The following is a 17456-nucleotide window of genomic DNA, read 5'->3' on the forward strand; positions in this document are numbered from 1 at the left end:
AACCAGAGATTGAGACTCAACCAGAGATTGAGACACAGCCAGAGATTGAGACACAACCAGAGGCTGATGCTCAACCCGAGACACAACCAGAAACAGCCGAGAAAGAGACACCGAATGAAGTCGAGCCTATTCCAACTGAAGTTCTTAGTTTGCCCGTTCAAAACGAGGATGAAGCTGTAATTCCAGCTGCAATTCCAGAGCCAGAAGCGCCCACAGAAACAGAGTCGATTGAGAAGGAGCCCGAAGTAATACAATCCATTGCAGAGCAGACATTGGAAGCGGAGAAGCAACCAGAGATTTTGGCAGATGAAACGAGTGATGTGGCCGCAGTACAAGCGGAGCCGAAACCACAACCAGAATCCGAGAAGCAAGTGGAGCAATCAATGCTAACGACCATTATTCCATTGGTAGTGCCACAGATGCCAACGAGTGTCCAAGAGACGGAGCCAATGCATGTAATCGACAGTGTGCTCAACTATGTGAACGCTTCATTTATGCAACAGGAGCAGGATATGCATAAGACGCAACTGGATGAGTCCCAGGTGGAGTCCTCATTCAATGCTCATTTGCGCCGCTATGACGGTGCCCAGGTGTGGCGCATTGTGGTGCAAACGGACAAGGATAAGAAACTGGCCGATGAACTGCAGTCGAAATATGGTAAGTGTTGCCACATGAAACATGCCACATGCCACAAACATGCTAACAATTGTTCACATGCAAACAGATGGACAACTGTGGAAGGAGGTCAAACAGGAGGTGGACTATCTGCTGAAGCCCCAAGTTCTGGCAGCAGCCGAGCGTCACATTCGTGCCGCCAATTTATCGCGTATTGTGCTTATCGATAACTTGCAGCAGGTCATCGAAGTGGAGAATCCGCCCGCTGAGAAAATCGCCGAATTGCAGAATCGCAAGGGTGAGTACTAGAGATCGGCACGGTTCGTTTCGAGCTTCGTGTCTTAAATTCATACACGTGATTTTTTTCGTGCGATAGTAGCCGATAGTACAGAAAGAATATTTTCCACTTAACTTTTTATACAAATTTTTAAAAGTAATTTTGTAGTAATTTTATCGATATGTTTACAAATCGCAAGGGTGACTACTAGAGATCGGCACGGTTCGTTTCGAACTTCGTGACTTAAATTCATACACGTGATTTTTTTTTCGTGCGATAGTAGCTTATAGTACAGAAAGTTAATACGAGAACAAGGAATTTCCACTAACTTTATAAACAAATTTTTAAAAGAAATTGTGTAGTAATTTTATCGATATGTTTGCAAATCGCATGGGTGACTACTAGAGATCGGCACGGTTCGTTTCCAGCTTCGTGACTTAAATTCATACACGTTATTTTTTTTTTTCGTGCGATAGTAGCCGATAGTACAGCAAGTTAATACGAGAACAAGGAATTTCCACTAACTTTTTAAACAAATTTTTAAAAGTAATTTTGTAGTAATTTTATCGATATGTTTACAAATCGCATGAGTGACTACTATAGATCGGCACGGTTCGTTTCGAGCTTCGTGTCTTAAGTTCATACACGTGATTTTTTTTCGTGCGATAGTAGCCGATAGTACAGAAAGTTAAAACGAGAACAAGGAATTTCCACTAACTTTTTATCGATATGTTTACAAATATCGGCGCTTTTGTTTTTTTTTTTTTTTGATAGTGTGAGATCAAAAATACAACCAAAGTCATAGAAATTTCCATTTTACATACCTAAAGAATAATTATTAATATTATATAAGAACAAATATCGGGCTTTTAAAAAATATGATCGATTGGCGCTGGATTTTTAAATTAAATTTCGTAAGCCGGGCTTCCTATAAAAGGTCCATCTCTAGTCAGCAGCGCAAGGACTTCTAAGGGTGCAAGGGTTTCTTAACACCGCGATGCGGGTGTTGCCGTAAACGAGCTATTAATGACGATAATGGGGCGGGCGTGTGAAAAGTCATAAAGCGAAAAGTGACAGGACACACGATAGACTCAATCGGAAACGAAGAAAAGGGTTACCAGAAAGGAGACAGAGACGGAGCTGAGCAAAGAGAGTGAGAGAGAGACAAGCAAAGAGACATCGAGACGGCAATTGAGTGACAGTTTTGACATTCTTGCCACCAGGTTGCAAGGTGATACAATAATGCACTTAAGACAACCATAAACTTGAATGCCCACGCATTGGGCAAATGTGGGCGGGGCAGCAACAGGGTGGCAGGGTGGCATGGGCTGTAAAAAGGGGGCGCAACTTGTAAGACACTTGTTTAATCAATAACAGACAGACCGAAAGACTGAGACTGAGACTGAGAAACAGTCACGCAATTTCCTTGGCGGGCACAGCCGGAAGGACAATTGAGTCATTGAAGGCGCCGCGTGTGCAACTTTCTTTGCCACTTGACAGTCGAAGGGGGTTTAAGTCGTACTCGCAGGTTGAATGAACTTGGCCTGGGTTGCCATAGCGTACATATATCATTTGTTTCATTGTCCTGACCCTTTTATCCATGTGTGCAGGTCATCGTCTAACCTGGCAGGCCTATCATCGTCTCGAGGACATTCACGGTTTTATTGACTATATGGCCAAGACATATCCGGACATTTGCTCAACGGAAATCATTGGCTATTCGGTGGAGAAGCGACCGCTTAAAATACTCAAGTGAGTTTTATTTTCCTACTCAAATCTATGGAGGATAATAATGAAATGTTTGTGTTATTACAGGATCTCGAATGGCAATTCACGTAATCCTGGCATCTGGATCGATGGTGGCATGCATGCCCGTGAATGGATCAGTCCCGCGACGGTCACATACATTGCCAACCAGCTGGTTGAAGGCTGGGAAGATCTGCCGGAGCATATGAGGCAAATCAACTGGTTCATACATCCGGTGGCCAATCCTGACGGTTACGAGTACTCCCACACCACAGATCGCCTGTGGCGCAAGAATATGCGTGCCCATGGACGTCAATGTCCCGGCGTGGATCTAAACCGCAACTTTGGCTACAAGTGGGGCGGCAAGGGTACCTCAGCCAGTCCCTGCTCGCAGACATATCGCGGCAGCAAGGCCTTCTCCGAGCCGGAGACCTTCTACATATCGAAATTCATCAGCGGTTATCCACGGGAGACCTTCCAGGCTTATCTATCATTCCACAGCTATGGTCAATACATTCTCTACCCATGGGGCTATGACTATCATCTAACCAAGGATCGGGCTGATCTGGATCGCGTGGCACGCCAAGCTGGCACGGTAATCATCAGCAATCCAATCTACACCTCTATCTATTTATTTATCAACATATCCTTCCACTTCTTCCCACACAGATCATCACCAAGTCATCGGGCGTTAAGTACACGGTCGGTTCTTCCGCCACAACACTTTATCCAGCCGCCGGCGGCTCTGACGATTGGGCCAAGGGCATTGCGGGCATCAAGTATGCCTACACCATCGAGATGGGTGACACGGGACGCTACGGCTTCGTCCTGCCCGCCCAGTTCATCCAGTATAACGGCAAGGATGGCTACACTTTTGCCGACACCGTTGCCCGTGCTGTCACCCAAGGACGCAGCAAGGACGGCAGGAGCAGCAGCCACCGTCGCCGCTTACATTAGTTGCATTTTAGATTTAGTTCAATAATTTTTTTTTTTGCGTCCAATTGATTTTTTTTTAATGTTATTTATACGAAATTATTTATTTATTTATTTATTTGTAACTAGACAAATTGAACATTCATCAAAAATAGACTGAGACATGTTTATTGAATATCAAAAAGCTCCAATGTTTTTCATTTCCTTTAACTTTGAGTTAAGCTTTGCTGAAATGATATTTAAAAAAAAAATTAACTAAAACTTACTTACCCAAATAGATACGAGAATGGACTGTTAAGTCATTGGGGTAAATAGATAAATTTAAACTTTTTCAATACAAATTTTACAAATTTTTGAGGTTTCAATGTATTCAATGTTTATGTATAATAGTTTTATAAGTTCGCTCGAAAACTAAAACTAAATCTAAATTAACAACACTGCTCGACGGAAAGAGATCTCGCTTAAATGCAAGATCAATCCTATTATTTGGAAAGCATAAATGTAAAGATTATGTTGATAATTACATTTACTCAGACCAACGACCTATCAGCCCAATAAAGAATAGAGAAAGAGGGAAGAAATGCTGCAGAACTTTTGTGACTCACCATGTAACGTATAACAGATATATTTATGGCAAACGATATGTATAACAGTTGAAGCAAAGTAAAAGTTTGACAACAAACCAAAGAAAAAGCAAATACAATAACAACAATATATTTAAGCTATGCTAATTTTGGCCCATTGAATGGCCCAAAAAGTTGGAGAATTGAGAACACGTTGGTCAAAAGTGGCCGTTATCTGGCGGTCTCTCATCGTGTCGCTTGCCAAACTGAATTCAACGGTCACACGGGCAACAGGTATCAGAAAGCAGAAATCAGATAATAAGTAACAGGTAGCATTCAACGGGAAAGAGAGGATATTCAAGATGCGTTACGCATACGCAGCGTGGACAGCAATATGCGTGTGTCTCACATGGATACAACCGATGAATTCAACTGCCGCTAAACGTTACGATTTGCTATCATATCCACGCACAAGAGATGCCCTTGTCAGGTTACCCTTCTTTGGCGGTGGCGTGACTCAACTCCTACGCTATATTCGACCCATGGAGCAGGCGGGCAAAGGTCGACGATCCGCACTACGCTCGGCACTGGATGAGAACTACGTTAGCTATGGGGGCGCCCAGTTGTGGAAGCTCAATTTCAATGGGACACGAAGGCGTGCCGATAACTCAAAGGATGCACAGTTCAATCATTTCGTTGAAGAGTTTGGTGAGTGATGCGCCCTAATCGTACACAAGAATCTATGAATCGCATGCATGATCAAGAAATCAATTATCGAAATTTGATATATTGACGTGCTTCCTGTCACACTCTTATGAGATCTTACGACATTTATATGTTAATTGCGGTCAACATTCAACAGTTCCCTCAGCTTCAATTTACGAACTAAAGACCACAGTGCGTGTTTGGGCTGTTGACCTTTTGGCCGAGTCTCGTTGCTGATGATAAGGCCAATAGGAACATGCAAAAGCACCAATAATAACCAGAACTAAAGAAAAAGGTTGTCAGCGTCACGTCGAAGGTTTTATACCCTTCAAGAGCTCTTTATATATGATCGATACCATACTCCAATTTCAAATTTGTATAAGCCAACACGAAATGCAAAATCTGTAAAATTAGTTGAGATATATTAAAAAAGGTATGATTTTAACCGATCGTTCCTATGATAGCTATATGATACTGTAGTCCGATATCAACAAAATTTATTCAGAATGTATAAGACAACACTAAAAGCACAAAATAGTTGAGGTAGCTTAAGTTTTTCATACGAAAGTTTAAATTTCGATCAATCGTTTCTAGCTATATGATATAGCGATCACATCCGCATTGTTCCGACAAGAGAATAGTTTAGATAAAGACAGAGGTTAGTCTATATTGACTCAGCTCGTCGCTCTGATCATGAATATGTATGTAATTATGAGAGCTGTCTACCTTAATGAGTTACATTAATTACATTGGAAGGGTATAACAAAGTCCGAAGTTAGAAGAGAGCGTCAGAGGTAGCACTAAAACAGTGAAACATGTCAAGCATTTAACGCCCAGTCAACGGCAGCGATCAGGTAGATGGCCAGCTAACCCAACCAGCTAGAACCAGGTCTTTACGCATAATATTGGCATTAATCAGTGGGGCAACAACAGCAAGAACAGCAACAACAGCAACAAACATTCTTTGAGAGGCCATTCAAAATCTTGACCTTCTGCCAAGAGCAACGAGAGAGTATCGAATTAGTTCTGTTTGCGTAGCACGATCAGCATGTTGTTCATATTGGCATTGGGTCTACTGGGTGTACTACCGTCATTAGGTTTTAGCAGCGTCCCGTTAATTCTATGGCGAAGTGTATCTGTGCCAGGGCTGGCCACTTTACCCGATCTCTGGATGCTCAACAGCAGCGAGCTGTATGAGGCGACCTTTGAGAGTTTGCAGTGGCTTGTGCCAACTGATCTGCGACGATTCGATTTCATATCACCGGGCTCAACATACCAGATCAATCGACGGTATCGAAATAATGCCTCGGTGCATCGATACTACGGCTATCAGCTGTGGAAGTTGCACGAAACGCGTTTGGGTCAGCCTGAGTTGCGTGCTTTCATTCGTTACTTTGGTACTGCCTCATCTAGATAGTGATTCCCTCTAATTGTTTAATCATAGCACCTCAACTTATTTGCTTTCAGGTAGCGAGGTCTGGAACGTCAATCATGACGGCATCGATATTCTCGTGGAGCATAAGAATGTTGAGGCGGCACAAAAATATATGGAACAGACTGCCTTCAGCTACAACATCATGATCGACGACATCGAGACTGCGATCGATGAGACCTACACAGAGGTCAGTGATGCCGATCTGGCGGATATCTCAAGTGCCAACTACTCACTGCCCTGGCTGAACCGTGAAGGTTCGCTTTTGACCTGGAGAAGATATCACGATCAAGGTGATATACAACAGTTCTTGCAAAACATTTTGGAAACACACTCCGACTTGGCAGAGATCATACAAATTGGTCTCACACGCAACAAACGTCCTCTGGAAGTGATAAGGTAAGTAGTACACTGTTATCGCAACTAGTAATGTTACTGTTAAAGATTCACTTAACAGTCACTGCATCTGTTTGCAGCAGCTGTAATTAGTTCTGTTACTTTATCTGTTATATACTCAATCTTATGGTGATTGTTACTGTTAAAATGTTGAGGCTTTAACTACAGTAACATTTACTGTTGTAGTATCAGTTACTGATAAAGATTCATTTACAGCTAAAGTAACAGTCACTGCATCTGTTACAGCAGCTGTTATTAGTTCTGTTACTGTTATGTGCTATTAACTCAATTTTATGGTGATTGTTACTGTTACAAAGTTAAAGCTTTAACTACATTAAGATTTACTGTTGTAGTATCAGTTACTGATAAAGATTCATTTACAGCTAGAGTAACAGTCACTGCATCTGTTACAGCAGCTACTATTACGTATGCTATTCCAGTAATCATCTGAATGTTATGTTAACTGTTACTAGTTATGTAAATGTTAAACATACAACTACTGTAACATTTTCTGCTACTGTGACTGCTGCTGCTCTTATTGTTACTTCTACTGTTAGTGCAACTCATGTTTTTAATATTTCTATTCTCTTTTCTTCCCCCAGAGTCTCGAATGGAAACCCCAAGAACTGGGCCGTCTTTGTTGATGCCGGAATACAGGCACGGGACTGGCTCAGTCCCGCCGCACTTACCTATGCAATATCGAAACTAACCTGGTTATGGGGTCAGGGCAGAGCGGAGAAGTCCATGCGCCACATAGACTGGTACTTTTTGCCATTGGCCAATCCCGATGGTTATCAGTACTCGCGTCTTACCGACCGTCTGTGGACCAAAAATCGCAATTACGACAGTAATAGTGGCTGTTATGGCGTTAACTTGGATCGCAACTTTGACTATGCTTGGGGCGAGGCGGGCTCTACGTCGAATCCTTGCAAGAATCTGTACCATGGCGCCAAGAGTTTCTCCGAGCCCGAAACGCGAGCCATGCGGAATTTTCTGCTCGGCATGCGCGACTATTTGGGAGCGTATGTCTCCTTTGGAGGATATGGTCAGGCGGTCACGTATCCCTGGGGCGATGCTGACTTCTTGACGCCCAATCAACGTGAACTACGTCACACTGCCCGCCAGGCGATCCTCAACTTTCGCCGCCTCAATCACGCCGAGTATAGCCTGGGCAGCAGTTATCGCCAGAAGCTGGCAAGGCCGGGCAACGCAGCCGACTGGGTGCAGGATCGCATCGAGCCGCAGTTTGTCTATAATGTATACCTAAAGGATCAGGGACGTTATGGTTATTTAATGCCGCCACACTACATTCCCGAATCCGGCGAGGAAGCTTTCGAATTTCTCAGGACAATAGCGCAACAGCTGCAATAAGGACTGACTAGCCCATCTGGGCTCTTATACAACAAAATAAATAATGTCCATTAATTAATTTATCTATACTTATTAATATTTATTTATTTAATTTCTTAATAAAACCACAGATAAAAAGCTTTTGTGTTTCAACACTCTTATTGAAAATGGTTAAACCAATATAACTAGGTATATAACATATATGCATAAGATCTATAGGTAAATTAACTAAACTGGACGAATGACAAAATCACTGCTTCAATCGGAAATACTCTCTTTTAATACTTACAAAATCTCTCAGAAAAGAACCTTAAAAAAATGAAAAAAAAAAAGAAACTGTATGTACAAATATAATTTTTAAGCGATCGTTGACAGCTATATGATGTCGTTTAGCAAAAAGATAGTTAAGTTACCAAGTTAAATCAACATAACATTAAAACTGTGAGACTTGTTTGCATAGAAACAGAGAAAAACAATAACTAAAATTTTTTTTTTTTTTGATAATAGTAATCCTTTTTTTTTGCCGCTTAATAAACAAATCAATTATAAATCACAATTTTTTATTTGTTAAAAATTTAAATTAGCTCTTATTTTTAATTGAATTAATAGTTTTGAATTCACACAAATAATAGTATTTGTATAATAGATGCCATATTTTGCCGCATTTTACCAGAGTCGGGGAAAAGAGCAAAAAGCAACTTTCATAATAAAAGTTATGCTTTGAATTAAGTTTTGCATCGAAATAGAAAATCGCCAAAAAATAAAATATTCGATAATTCGTCAAAAAATCATCGAGTTGAAGTACTTGATTATAGCTTCATCGATAATCAAGTTGTCGATAATTCGATGTATTTTTACATCACTAAAAAAAATCAACAACAATTTTTTATTTGAAAATTAATAATCAGTACAGCTTCTGTTCAAAAAAATTTGGTATACTAAAGTTTCGAACGATTGCTTCTAATAAGTACGCTACATTGACACAAAACCAGTCGAAGGCATTTCAGCCAAAAAAATAGGTTAATGTTTAGCCTATCATTGCTAAGGTTGACAAGAGATATGTTATTCTGATCCAAAATGTTGCAGTAATTTATTGTTGCATGCAGAAGTGCTTTCATAACATTCCAGCATTTTGCATATTTCTGATTAGCTTGAGTTGCCTTGTAAGGTAGCAGGACCCTCCTTTGTATAATTTCATTATATTTTTAATAAAAAAAAAAAAGCATTTTGCACTGCTTGGTGTAAAAAGTGTTGCATGCTTTTAGGCGAAACGTGCATTGTGCGAAGCTCTGTAGCTGCTGAATTGAATTGTGATACTGAAAAAAAAGATACTCGTTCGTATGTAATTTGAAATGGATGCAAGTCAACTGCATTAATAATTGGCAATAACAATACGAATTTGGCATATTCATAATGCAAATCTGTCAATCGAATTATGTAAACTTTGTTACCATAGCTGGAACTTATTGGACAAAGAAGAATGTTGAATGAAGACCAAATAGAAAGCAGTACAATACTTATATCAAAGTAAGAGAATATGTGTGTGAGCATGAGAGAGCGAGAGTGATAGCGGGAGTAAGAGCGAGAGGGATTATGTTAGGAGAGGTGGCCAGCAAGCAGCCAGTTGGACTTGGACAGCGGGAACTTTCACTTTCAATCGCGTTTTGAAAACCAGTAAAAGACAAATGTGGCGACGGGCAAAATATATATTCATTTATTTACATGCATATAGAAATTATGCGGGGCAGGCGAAAGGCCCGTTTGGAGCAAAAGCTCAAAGCCCGCAAAGAAAGTGTTTTACAAGCTGAACGCGTTACCAAAACAGGTGAGAACTAATAATGTTTGCAAATGCCCGACTAACACACACCCTACATTCAACAATAATTGTGAAAAGCCACAAAGCAAATGCCAAATATCTCTTACAAATAAATTTAAATTGGCCATGTCATTGAGATTGATAAGAATGGAACCACAATTGAGTGGGGTTTCAGATGGTTTTTGTTAAATTTCTATAACCACATGATCTGTTGCAGTTTACAGAGCGCGGTTCCAAAGGGTAACACAAAAAAGTGAAAATCTTTGAAATGGGCACAATGTTATTGAACTATACGCAAATGTTGAAGAAGAAGCAACAATGGCTAAAGACAAGAAGAAGAGCAGAAGATGAAAAAAAAACTCAAATGGAGGGGGCATGTTTATCATCATTAAAGGCAAAAGAAAGTAAAACTATGACAAGTGGGTCAAAAATTGCGCCGTCATACGCATAAACTTAAATATGAAGATCATATTTACATAAATATAATTTTGTATGTTTGAGTAATTAAGAAACTAGACGAATTTAAATACGAAAGCAGAGACAGAAGAGTCTACATCCTGCGGGCACAAAAAAACTGCGCTGTTATACAACACTATAAAATTTAAATTTTAAAAAAAGTGAACGAATAAAAGAACTTATGACAGCTTGACTAATGAAAGAGACTCCCACTCTTGACAGGAGAAAGGCAACTTTCTCGAGAGGATAAGTCCAAAATGATGCGACACATAAAATGACCGAGCGCCCAATTGGACTCCTATAGTGTATGTTGACTTTATGTTGAACGGTGCAAGTGAATCAGTTTTACAGCACGTTAACAATTGTAAAGACGCAACGCTTCAATGTTATCTTGAATCTCTCTCTATGTCTCGCTCTCTCTTTCTTACTCTCTCGTACAAACACACACACATAGAGTGGCAAGTCGAGATTCATACATAGTACTTATCTGGTCGGTCAATTCCCAGTCATTGGGTAACTCCGACTGACAGTGATTATGTTGAATTTTTCAATCAATCTATAAATTGTTTGCATTCGATTAAATTTTTTACCCTGTAATTATAAAAAAAAAAAAAATGGAAATGCTAATGCCTGATTGATATCTTTGTGAAAACTACGGGAAATTTCGCATTTAGTAAGAAATATGTGAATTCTTAATTTTTTTTTTTACTTTATAGATAGTAATCTCTTTTATCAGAGGGAATGCCCACAGTGAACAAAAGACATCAACACGGGGTATTTGCTAGCCGAATATTTTTATTTTAATTTTATTTTAATTAATTCATTTATAAACATATATAGATGGGAAAATAACAAAACAGCATGTGTTATACAATATTTTTGTTAATTGTACCAAATTGTATTCATTTTTAATAGGTGTTTTGATTAACATTCTCATATTATTGGACGTAATTAGAATCGTTATCAGATCGAAACGGAAATCTATAATAACTACAATAAAATGAGGAGCATGAAGGTCAGTTTAAACATGCACCTGAGTACATGTAAGTAAATATGTGTCATTGGTACTATCGTTTGCATTTATTGACGTCAACGATCTTTAAACATTTTAATAATCAAATGAATAATTTGGGAAATCGCTTAGTATTTAATAAAAGTCCCACAGCCAACGATTTAAATAAGATTTTATATTTTTTTAAGCAAACTAACCTAAGCCACAAAATTAAATTATAATCGAATGACAAAAATATGAATGTTACTGATCATCAGTCCAGAAAATGACAGTGTTCCCAAAATAGAGGCGCTAATTTAATTTTATATTTTTAATGGAGAACTACGCAGAGAGTAGATGTCTCGATTTGAATGCTGAATTTGATGATAGCTTTAATAGCTTTAAACTAACTATAACTTTAACTGTGCAACTGCAAGTGCAAAGTGCAAAACTGCATTCTATCTCTGTCTCTCTCTGTGTATGTGTGTGTGTGAGCAATAGATTGGACTTTTGGTGAAGCACACAATAAAGACAATGCAATGAGAACAACAACAACAACAGCAACAGTAACTGCTGCGTTACAGCATGTCGCAAAAGAGAGTCAATGTCGGTGACTTGCATTGTCAGGAGAGGAAAGGAGAGGAGAGGAAAGGAGAGGAGAGGAGGGCGTAGGCGTAGGCGCAGCATCGGTTACCACCCTTTGCCTCTCTCTCCCTCTCTCTCTCTCTCTCTCATTATCTCTCTCTTCCTGCACACACATGCTTGCAGCCATTGTCAAAAACATGCACATGTGCAGACGGAGAAACACTCTTTAAAAATGGTTGTTGTTGCTGTTGCTGTTGCTGTTGTGCTATTGAGCTTTAATCACACCAAGCGTGACTCTCTCGCGCGCTGCCAGCAAACGCGACGCGACGCGTCGCTGCTGCTGGCGACGCAGCTGCGACTGGCGACTGCGACTGACGCTGCTGCGGTTGTCATTTCATTCAGTACGCGCCGATCGCTCCAAGATCGGTCGTCAGCCAGCAGCGCAATTTTTTTCAATATTGGTTTTTTTTTTTTCACTTTCTGTTGTAATTCTGTATAACGCTGGTATTTTTTTTTTTGTTTTTGTTTTGTATGTTGTTCGGTCTCTTTTTTTTTTTGTTGTTGTTGTTTCTGATTTGAGCACAGCTGTTGGCTTTATATAAAAATTGAAGCGCACACAAAGGCAGCATTTAGTCTGGCACAGTCACTGGCCTGTCCAGTGTCACAGTCAGACAGCAGCAGCAGCAGCAGCAGCAACAGCAACAACAACTGACCGGCGACTGCAGCAGCAGCCAAGAAGAACAAGAGGAAGCACAAGAACGTCAGCGACAACAATAAAAAATAACAAACAAAAAAACATCAACAACAAAAAATGTAAGCAAAAAACAAATACAAATGAAATATGCGTGTATGCATGCGAGTGTTAGCGGGTGTGGGGGATGCAAGAAAGTCAATGCGGATGCTTATACACACATATGTACATATACAGTATGTCAACTAACTGTGCTGACAAATTTAAAAATTCGCTTGTTAGATTTAAAAAATACTTTTTCTTATTTTATTATACCTTCTTATGGTTCTTAAATAAAGTTAAAAAATATAAGCAAGATCACTGCGGACGGCAGTTTGCGCTAGTGACGAAAGCAGCACGAATGGTACGAAAGGCGACTAGCAATATATACAGCTTATTTGGAAAATTTGCTATGACTGAAAAATTGTAAATCAAAATATATATAAATTTAAAAAAAAAAGCGAAAATTGGCATTCGGCACTGCGCAAAATGTAATTTTTAGGTATAAAGAAACTCCAAATTTTTTTTGCACAGTGCACAAAGCCAATTTTCGCTTTTTTTTATTAGTTTCTATTTTTATTTAAAATTTTTAAATTAAACTGAATGTTGTTCGTCACAAAATTGGATATCAGAAATTTTGTGGCTAGAAATTGCTTTCGTCACTAGACTTTTACCTCGTGTAGTGGTTTTTTTTTGTGGGATATAAGAAAATAGTACAATGTAAGAAGAACTTAAAGCTTAATTGAATCGGTTACAAAACGGTTATTTCGCTTAGAATAATTTCGGTATATTAACAAAATTCGGTTTAGATTAGGGTGTCAGTTACGGTTAACAATTTCAAACGGTTAATATCGGATAAAAAATAATGTTTAATTACGGTTTTATGCCTTGGTTAAAACACTTTCTTGACTAGCTGTACGATTGTTTTCTTTGTCAAAACAGTTGCTTAACATACTGTACGTTAGCATCTTGGCTTACCCACATTAACATTAACATTTATATTTCGCATTAACATTTCACTCTGGGGCCCAAACAAGTAGTTTTCGATTGCAGCAAGTTGCAACAAGTTTCGAGTTTTTTTTTTTTTCAACTTGCGTCAAGGCAAATGTGCAGTCGCTCCAGTTAACATAAATAAAAAAAAACACTAAAAACGTAACGTAGCGAGAGCTGACGATATCATCGGGGACACGTGATTGGCACGAAGGTCGGGGGCAATTACGATACTATATCATTCTATCACACGCATCACTATAACAGAAATGTTTGTTTAGTACCAGAACCAGTTCTCTGGGCTGCTTTCTGCATTAAAACCACTGAAAAACCAACAGAAAGAAAAAAAAAACAAATCGTAAAATAAACTACAAATCTAAACGGGTCGTTGGGGAAAATTAGCACAATTGCGTGCTAACCAAAAGCGACAACAGTTTCGAAATTGGTTTAGCGGACGTTTTCTATTTTCATATCAAGTCGAGCCAAACAATAAAAACTGAAACTGAGAGATTTAGTTCACTCGTAATTCAGATTCTGTCTTCGAAATAATATTCAAATAATAATAATAAAAAAAAGAACAAAAAATAAGCAGAACCATAATCAATTGCCTTGGAGATTATGCGATCGTTTAATGCATACAAATGATGCAATTGGATTTATTATACATTTCGAATTACCTAGAGTACAGTCCACACTCCATATACCCCTTGCCGATCAAATTTAAATTCCAAAACAGGTGTTTAGCCTTAAAATCCGCGAACCAAATCAATCGGCGTCACTCAGTCAAACAGACAAACTGCACTAGGGCAATAAAAATCCACTGCGAGTCCGATTTCATTATAATATTGAACTTGGCCGTTGCTGCCAACTCTTGGCCAAGGCCACACACTGCACCCACACACGAAATTGGCCAAGTTTTGCACATTTAAATTATTCAATCGAATTCAGCATTTAATTTTGATTTTTAATCATGATGCCTGATTACTGCACAGAGCAGAACATTTTCAATTATCAAACCATCAAATCTTGGTATCATTCTGTTAACTGTTATAAGTTTTTCTATTTCAAAGTTTCAAAATAAGAGTTATTTCTGATTATTAAATAAAAGTTAGGAAATTACCTCTATTTTTGAAATTGAAATAAAAGTTAAAAGATTGATTTAGTTAAACTGTGACTTCACAACTGTTATTTTCGGTTTCAGTGTTTCACGAGTGACGAATATAGGTTTTTCAAGCACTTTTCAACGAGAAGTTAATTGATTGATTATCACTTGGAAAATCTATTAAATCAACTAAGTAAATTCGTCTCGGGCTTAACGGGTCTGGGCACATATCATAAAATCTACACATTTGTATAGTATTTTTTTTTTTTTATTATTTCTGGAGTGAACGCCTCTGGGAATTCAGACTAACAGATGCTGACATCAGCATTAGATCGATCTTATGATATCATACATAATCCTATGTGCTTTTTAAAGGGTAGTGACAAAAAGAAAGAAAATTGCATCTAACTAAAACTGGAGACTCTATTAATTACTTAACCAATCGCCTAAACAACTGATAAGATATTATTTCACAGACATTGAACTGACTACTGATAACCACTAAGATGGCAATGAAAGTTAGACTTGAATTGCTGCCGCTAGCGATGCTGTTGGCAATGTCCACAGCAGCAATAACATCGCTGAACAGTTCGATGCCATTGGAAGGTATCGAGTATGGTAATGGGATTCCAGAGCGCTTTGATGAAACGCAACTGTGGCGCATCTACAATATTACGGAGGCAATGCAACAGAGTATTCCAGTTGGCCAAGTGATGGAGCAAAAGTTTGGCGGCAACATATGGAAAGAGAACTCCAAATTTCTGGACATTTCGATTGCCAAGGAGCATGTGAAAGCAGCGCGCAGTTTTCTGGACGCACATCGCCTGGAAGCGCAAGTGTTGACCGAAAATGTGCAAACATTGATCGATGAGGAGCAGCTGGATGGAATCAATAGTACTCAGTCGGAGCCTGGTTATCGCACAAGTGGGTTGACTGAATTGAATGTATGAATGAATTTCGGAAATTTAACTAATTTTAATTGACTCTCAACAGAGAAGGCATCGCGCAATGGCAGCGGCATGCACTGGAAGGATTATCACGATCTGGAGACCATCTATGCATTTATGCGCGAGATTCGTGCCAAGTTTCCCACCATATGTCGACTCTATACCATTGGACAGACGGTCGAAGGACGCGATCTCAAGGTTTTGCGGTAAGTTGACTACTAAAAGCAAGTCCCTTAGATACTCTTACATTCAGTCGCCCTAAAGCAATACGACAAGCCCTTTATCCTAGACAAATTGTTTCTTTTTTATATCTTTAGAGTTTATTATCTGATTTTAATGAAATTTTAAGAGCAGATTCATAGTTAGTTATATAACATACGTGCGAAAACTCAAGACTCAAACTTTAAATTTGCATTTTTATATAGTTTTTTTTTTTTTTGGTTTACGCGGGAGGCATTTAAATCTTGAAATGAACTTGATTAGCCTGCACATATGTATGAGTAGTTATCATACCAAATTTGGTGACCCATTAAAAAAAAAACCTTAAATCTTACTATCCTATAAAAGATGGTTTCATGAAAACATCAGCACAGAAGTGGTCACGAACTTATTAATCAATATACCCTCAAATTATATACCCTCGGCACAGGGTATAGTAACCACCTAAAAGTATGCTGCATTTTAAACAATTTTTAACCCTATTCCAAATTGGAATTTCCAATTGCGAACTTCAAATACTTTTTCAATCGCCGCCTAAGAGTATGCAACAAATTTTTGTTTTGCTATTTTACAGGATCTCGGAGAACCCGCGTGAATACAAAAAAGTGTGGATTGACGGCGGCATCCATGCACGTGAATGGATAAGTCCCGCAACGGTTACATTCATATTGTACCAGCTGATGCACAACTGGGAGAATCAGCCAGCGCATATACGCGGCCTCACGTGGTACATTATGCCGGTGATGAACCCGGATGGATATGAGTACAGCCGGACGGTGAATCGACTGTGGCGTAAGAATCGTTCGCCTTCGAAACGTCCAACCTGCTTTGGCGTCGATTTGAATCGTAATTTCGATATTGGCTGGAGCGGCTATGGCTCCTCGACGAATCCCTGCAGTGACACGTATCGCGGCACCTCGCCTGCCTCCGAGCAGGAGACAAAAGTGGTCGCCGATTTTCTCTCAAAGCGCAAATATAATCTCGAGGCGTATCTAACGTATCACAGCTATGGACAAATGGTCGTCTACCCCTGGGCCTACAAGGCCGTCAAGGTCAGAGACTCGAATGTGCTGCAGCATGTGGCCAACACAGCCGTGGATCGTATAGCACAAATGACGGGCACATCCTATCGCGCCTCGGTTACCCACGAGGTGCTTGGTGTTGCCGGCGGCGGTTCCGATGACTGGAGTCGTGCTGCCCTTGGCGTCAAGTATGTCTATACCATTGAGCTGCGCGATCGCGGCACCTACGGCTTCGTTCTGCCACCAAAGTTCATCAAGGACACTGCCCTGGAGGGTTGGACCGTTGCCGAAACGGTTGCTCAGGCGATTGTCTAGTCAAAGTGACCTAGGCGAGTATATATGTATGCGTGTTTAAGTGTGTGTGTGCGTGTGTGTGAGTGATTGCCTATTTATGTATGCGTGTACATTGTACATATGTAAAGTAAATAAATTATATAAATTAATTGTTTAATGCACTCTTATGTATTTATAATTCTTTTGTTTCAATGTCTTATAACCAGAGAATAACACCGGAACAGGTACCGGAACTAAACGATTCTTTTTTAGTACAGGAACCGAAACCGTAACCGAATGAAAATTCT

The 17456-nt window shown here is 39.5% G+C and overlaps 3 protein-coding genes across 4 annotated transcripts in view; 2 read left to right on the forward strand and 1 right to left on the reverse strand.

Moving 5' to 3' along the window:
• Positions 1-17456, reverse strand: part of LOC117794069 (centrosomal protein of 162 kDa) — a 47431-nt gene that overhangs the window by 28235 nt on the left and 1740 nt on the right. The gene's annotated exons all lie outside the window — the stretch shown is intronic.
• LOC117784142 (carboxypeptidase B) lies at positions 4557-8038 on the forward strand. Its single transcript, XM_034621801.1, has 4 exons — positions 4557-4842; positions 5937-6236; positions 6307-6670; positions 7270-8038. Exons 1-4 carry the CDS (start codon positions 4557-4559, stop codon positions 8036-8038), a joined length of 1719 nt encoding a protein of 572 aa, XP_034477692.1.
• On the forward strand, positions 12449-17326 carry LOC117794071 (carboxypeptidase B). The gene is made up of 4 exons (XM_034634536.1): positions 12449-12678; positions 15164-15611; positions 15681-15840; positions 16428-17326. The coding sequence occupies exons 2-4, from the start codon at positions 15194-15196 to the stop codon at positions 17188-17190; spliced, it is 1341 nt and encodes a 446-aa protein (XP_034490427.1). The 5' UTR covers positions 12449-12678; positions 15164-15193; the 3' UTR covers positions 17191-17326.

The sequence above is a fragment of the Drosophila innubila genome, chromosome X (genome assembly GCF_004354385.1).
Source record: "Drosophila innubila isolate TH190305 chromosome X, UK_Dinn_1.0, whole genome shotgun sequence".
Lineage (NCBI taxonomy): Eukaryota > Metazoa > Arthropoda > Insecta > Diptera > Drosophilidae > Drosophila > Drosophila innubila.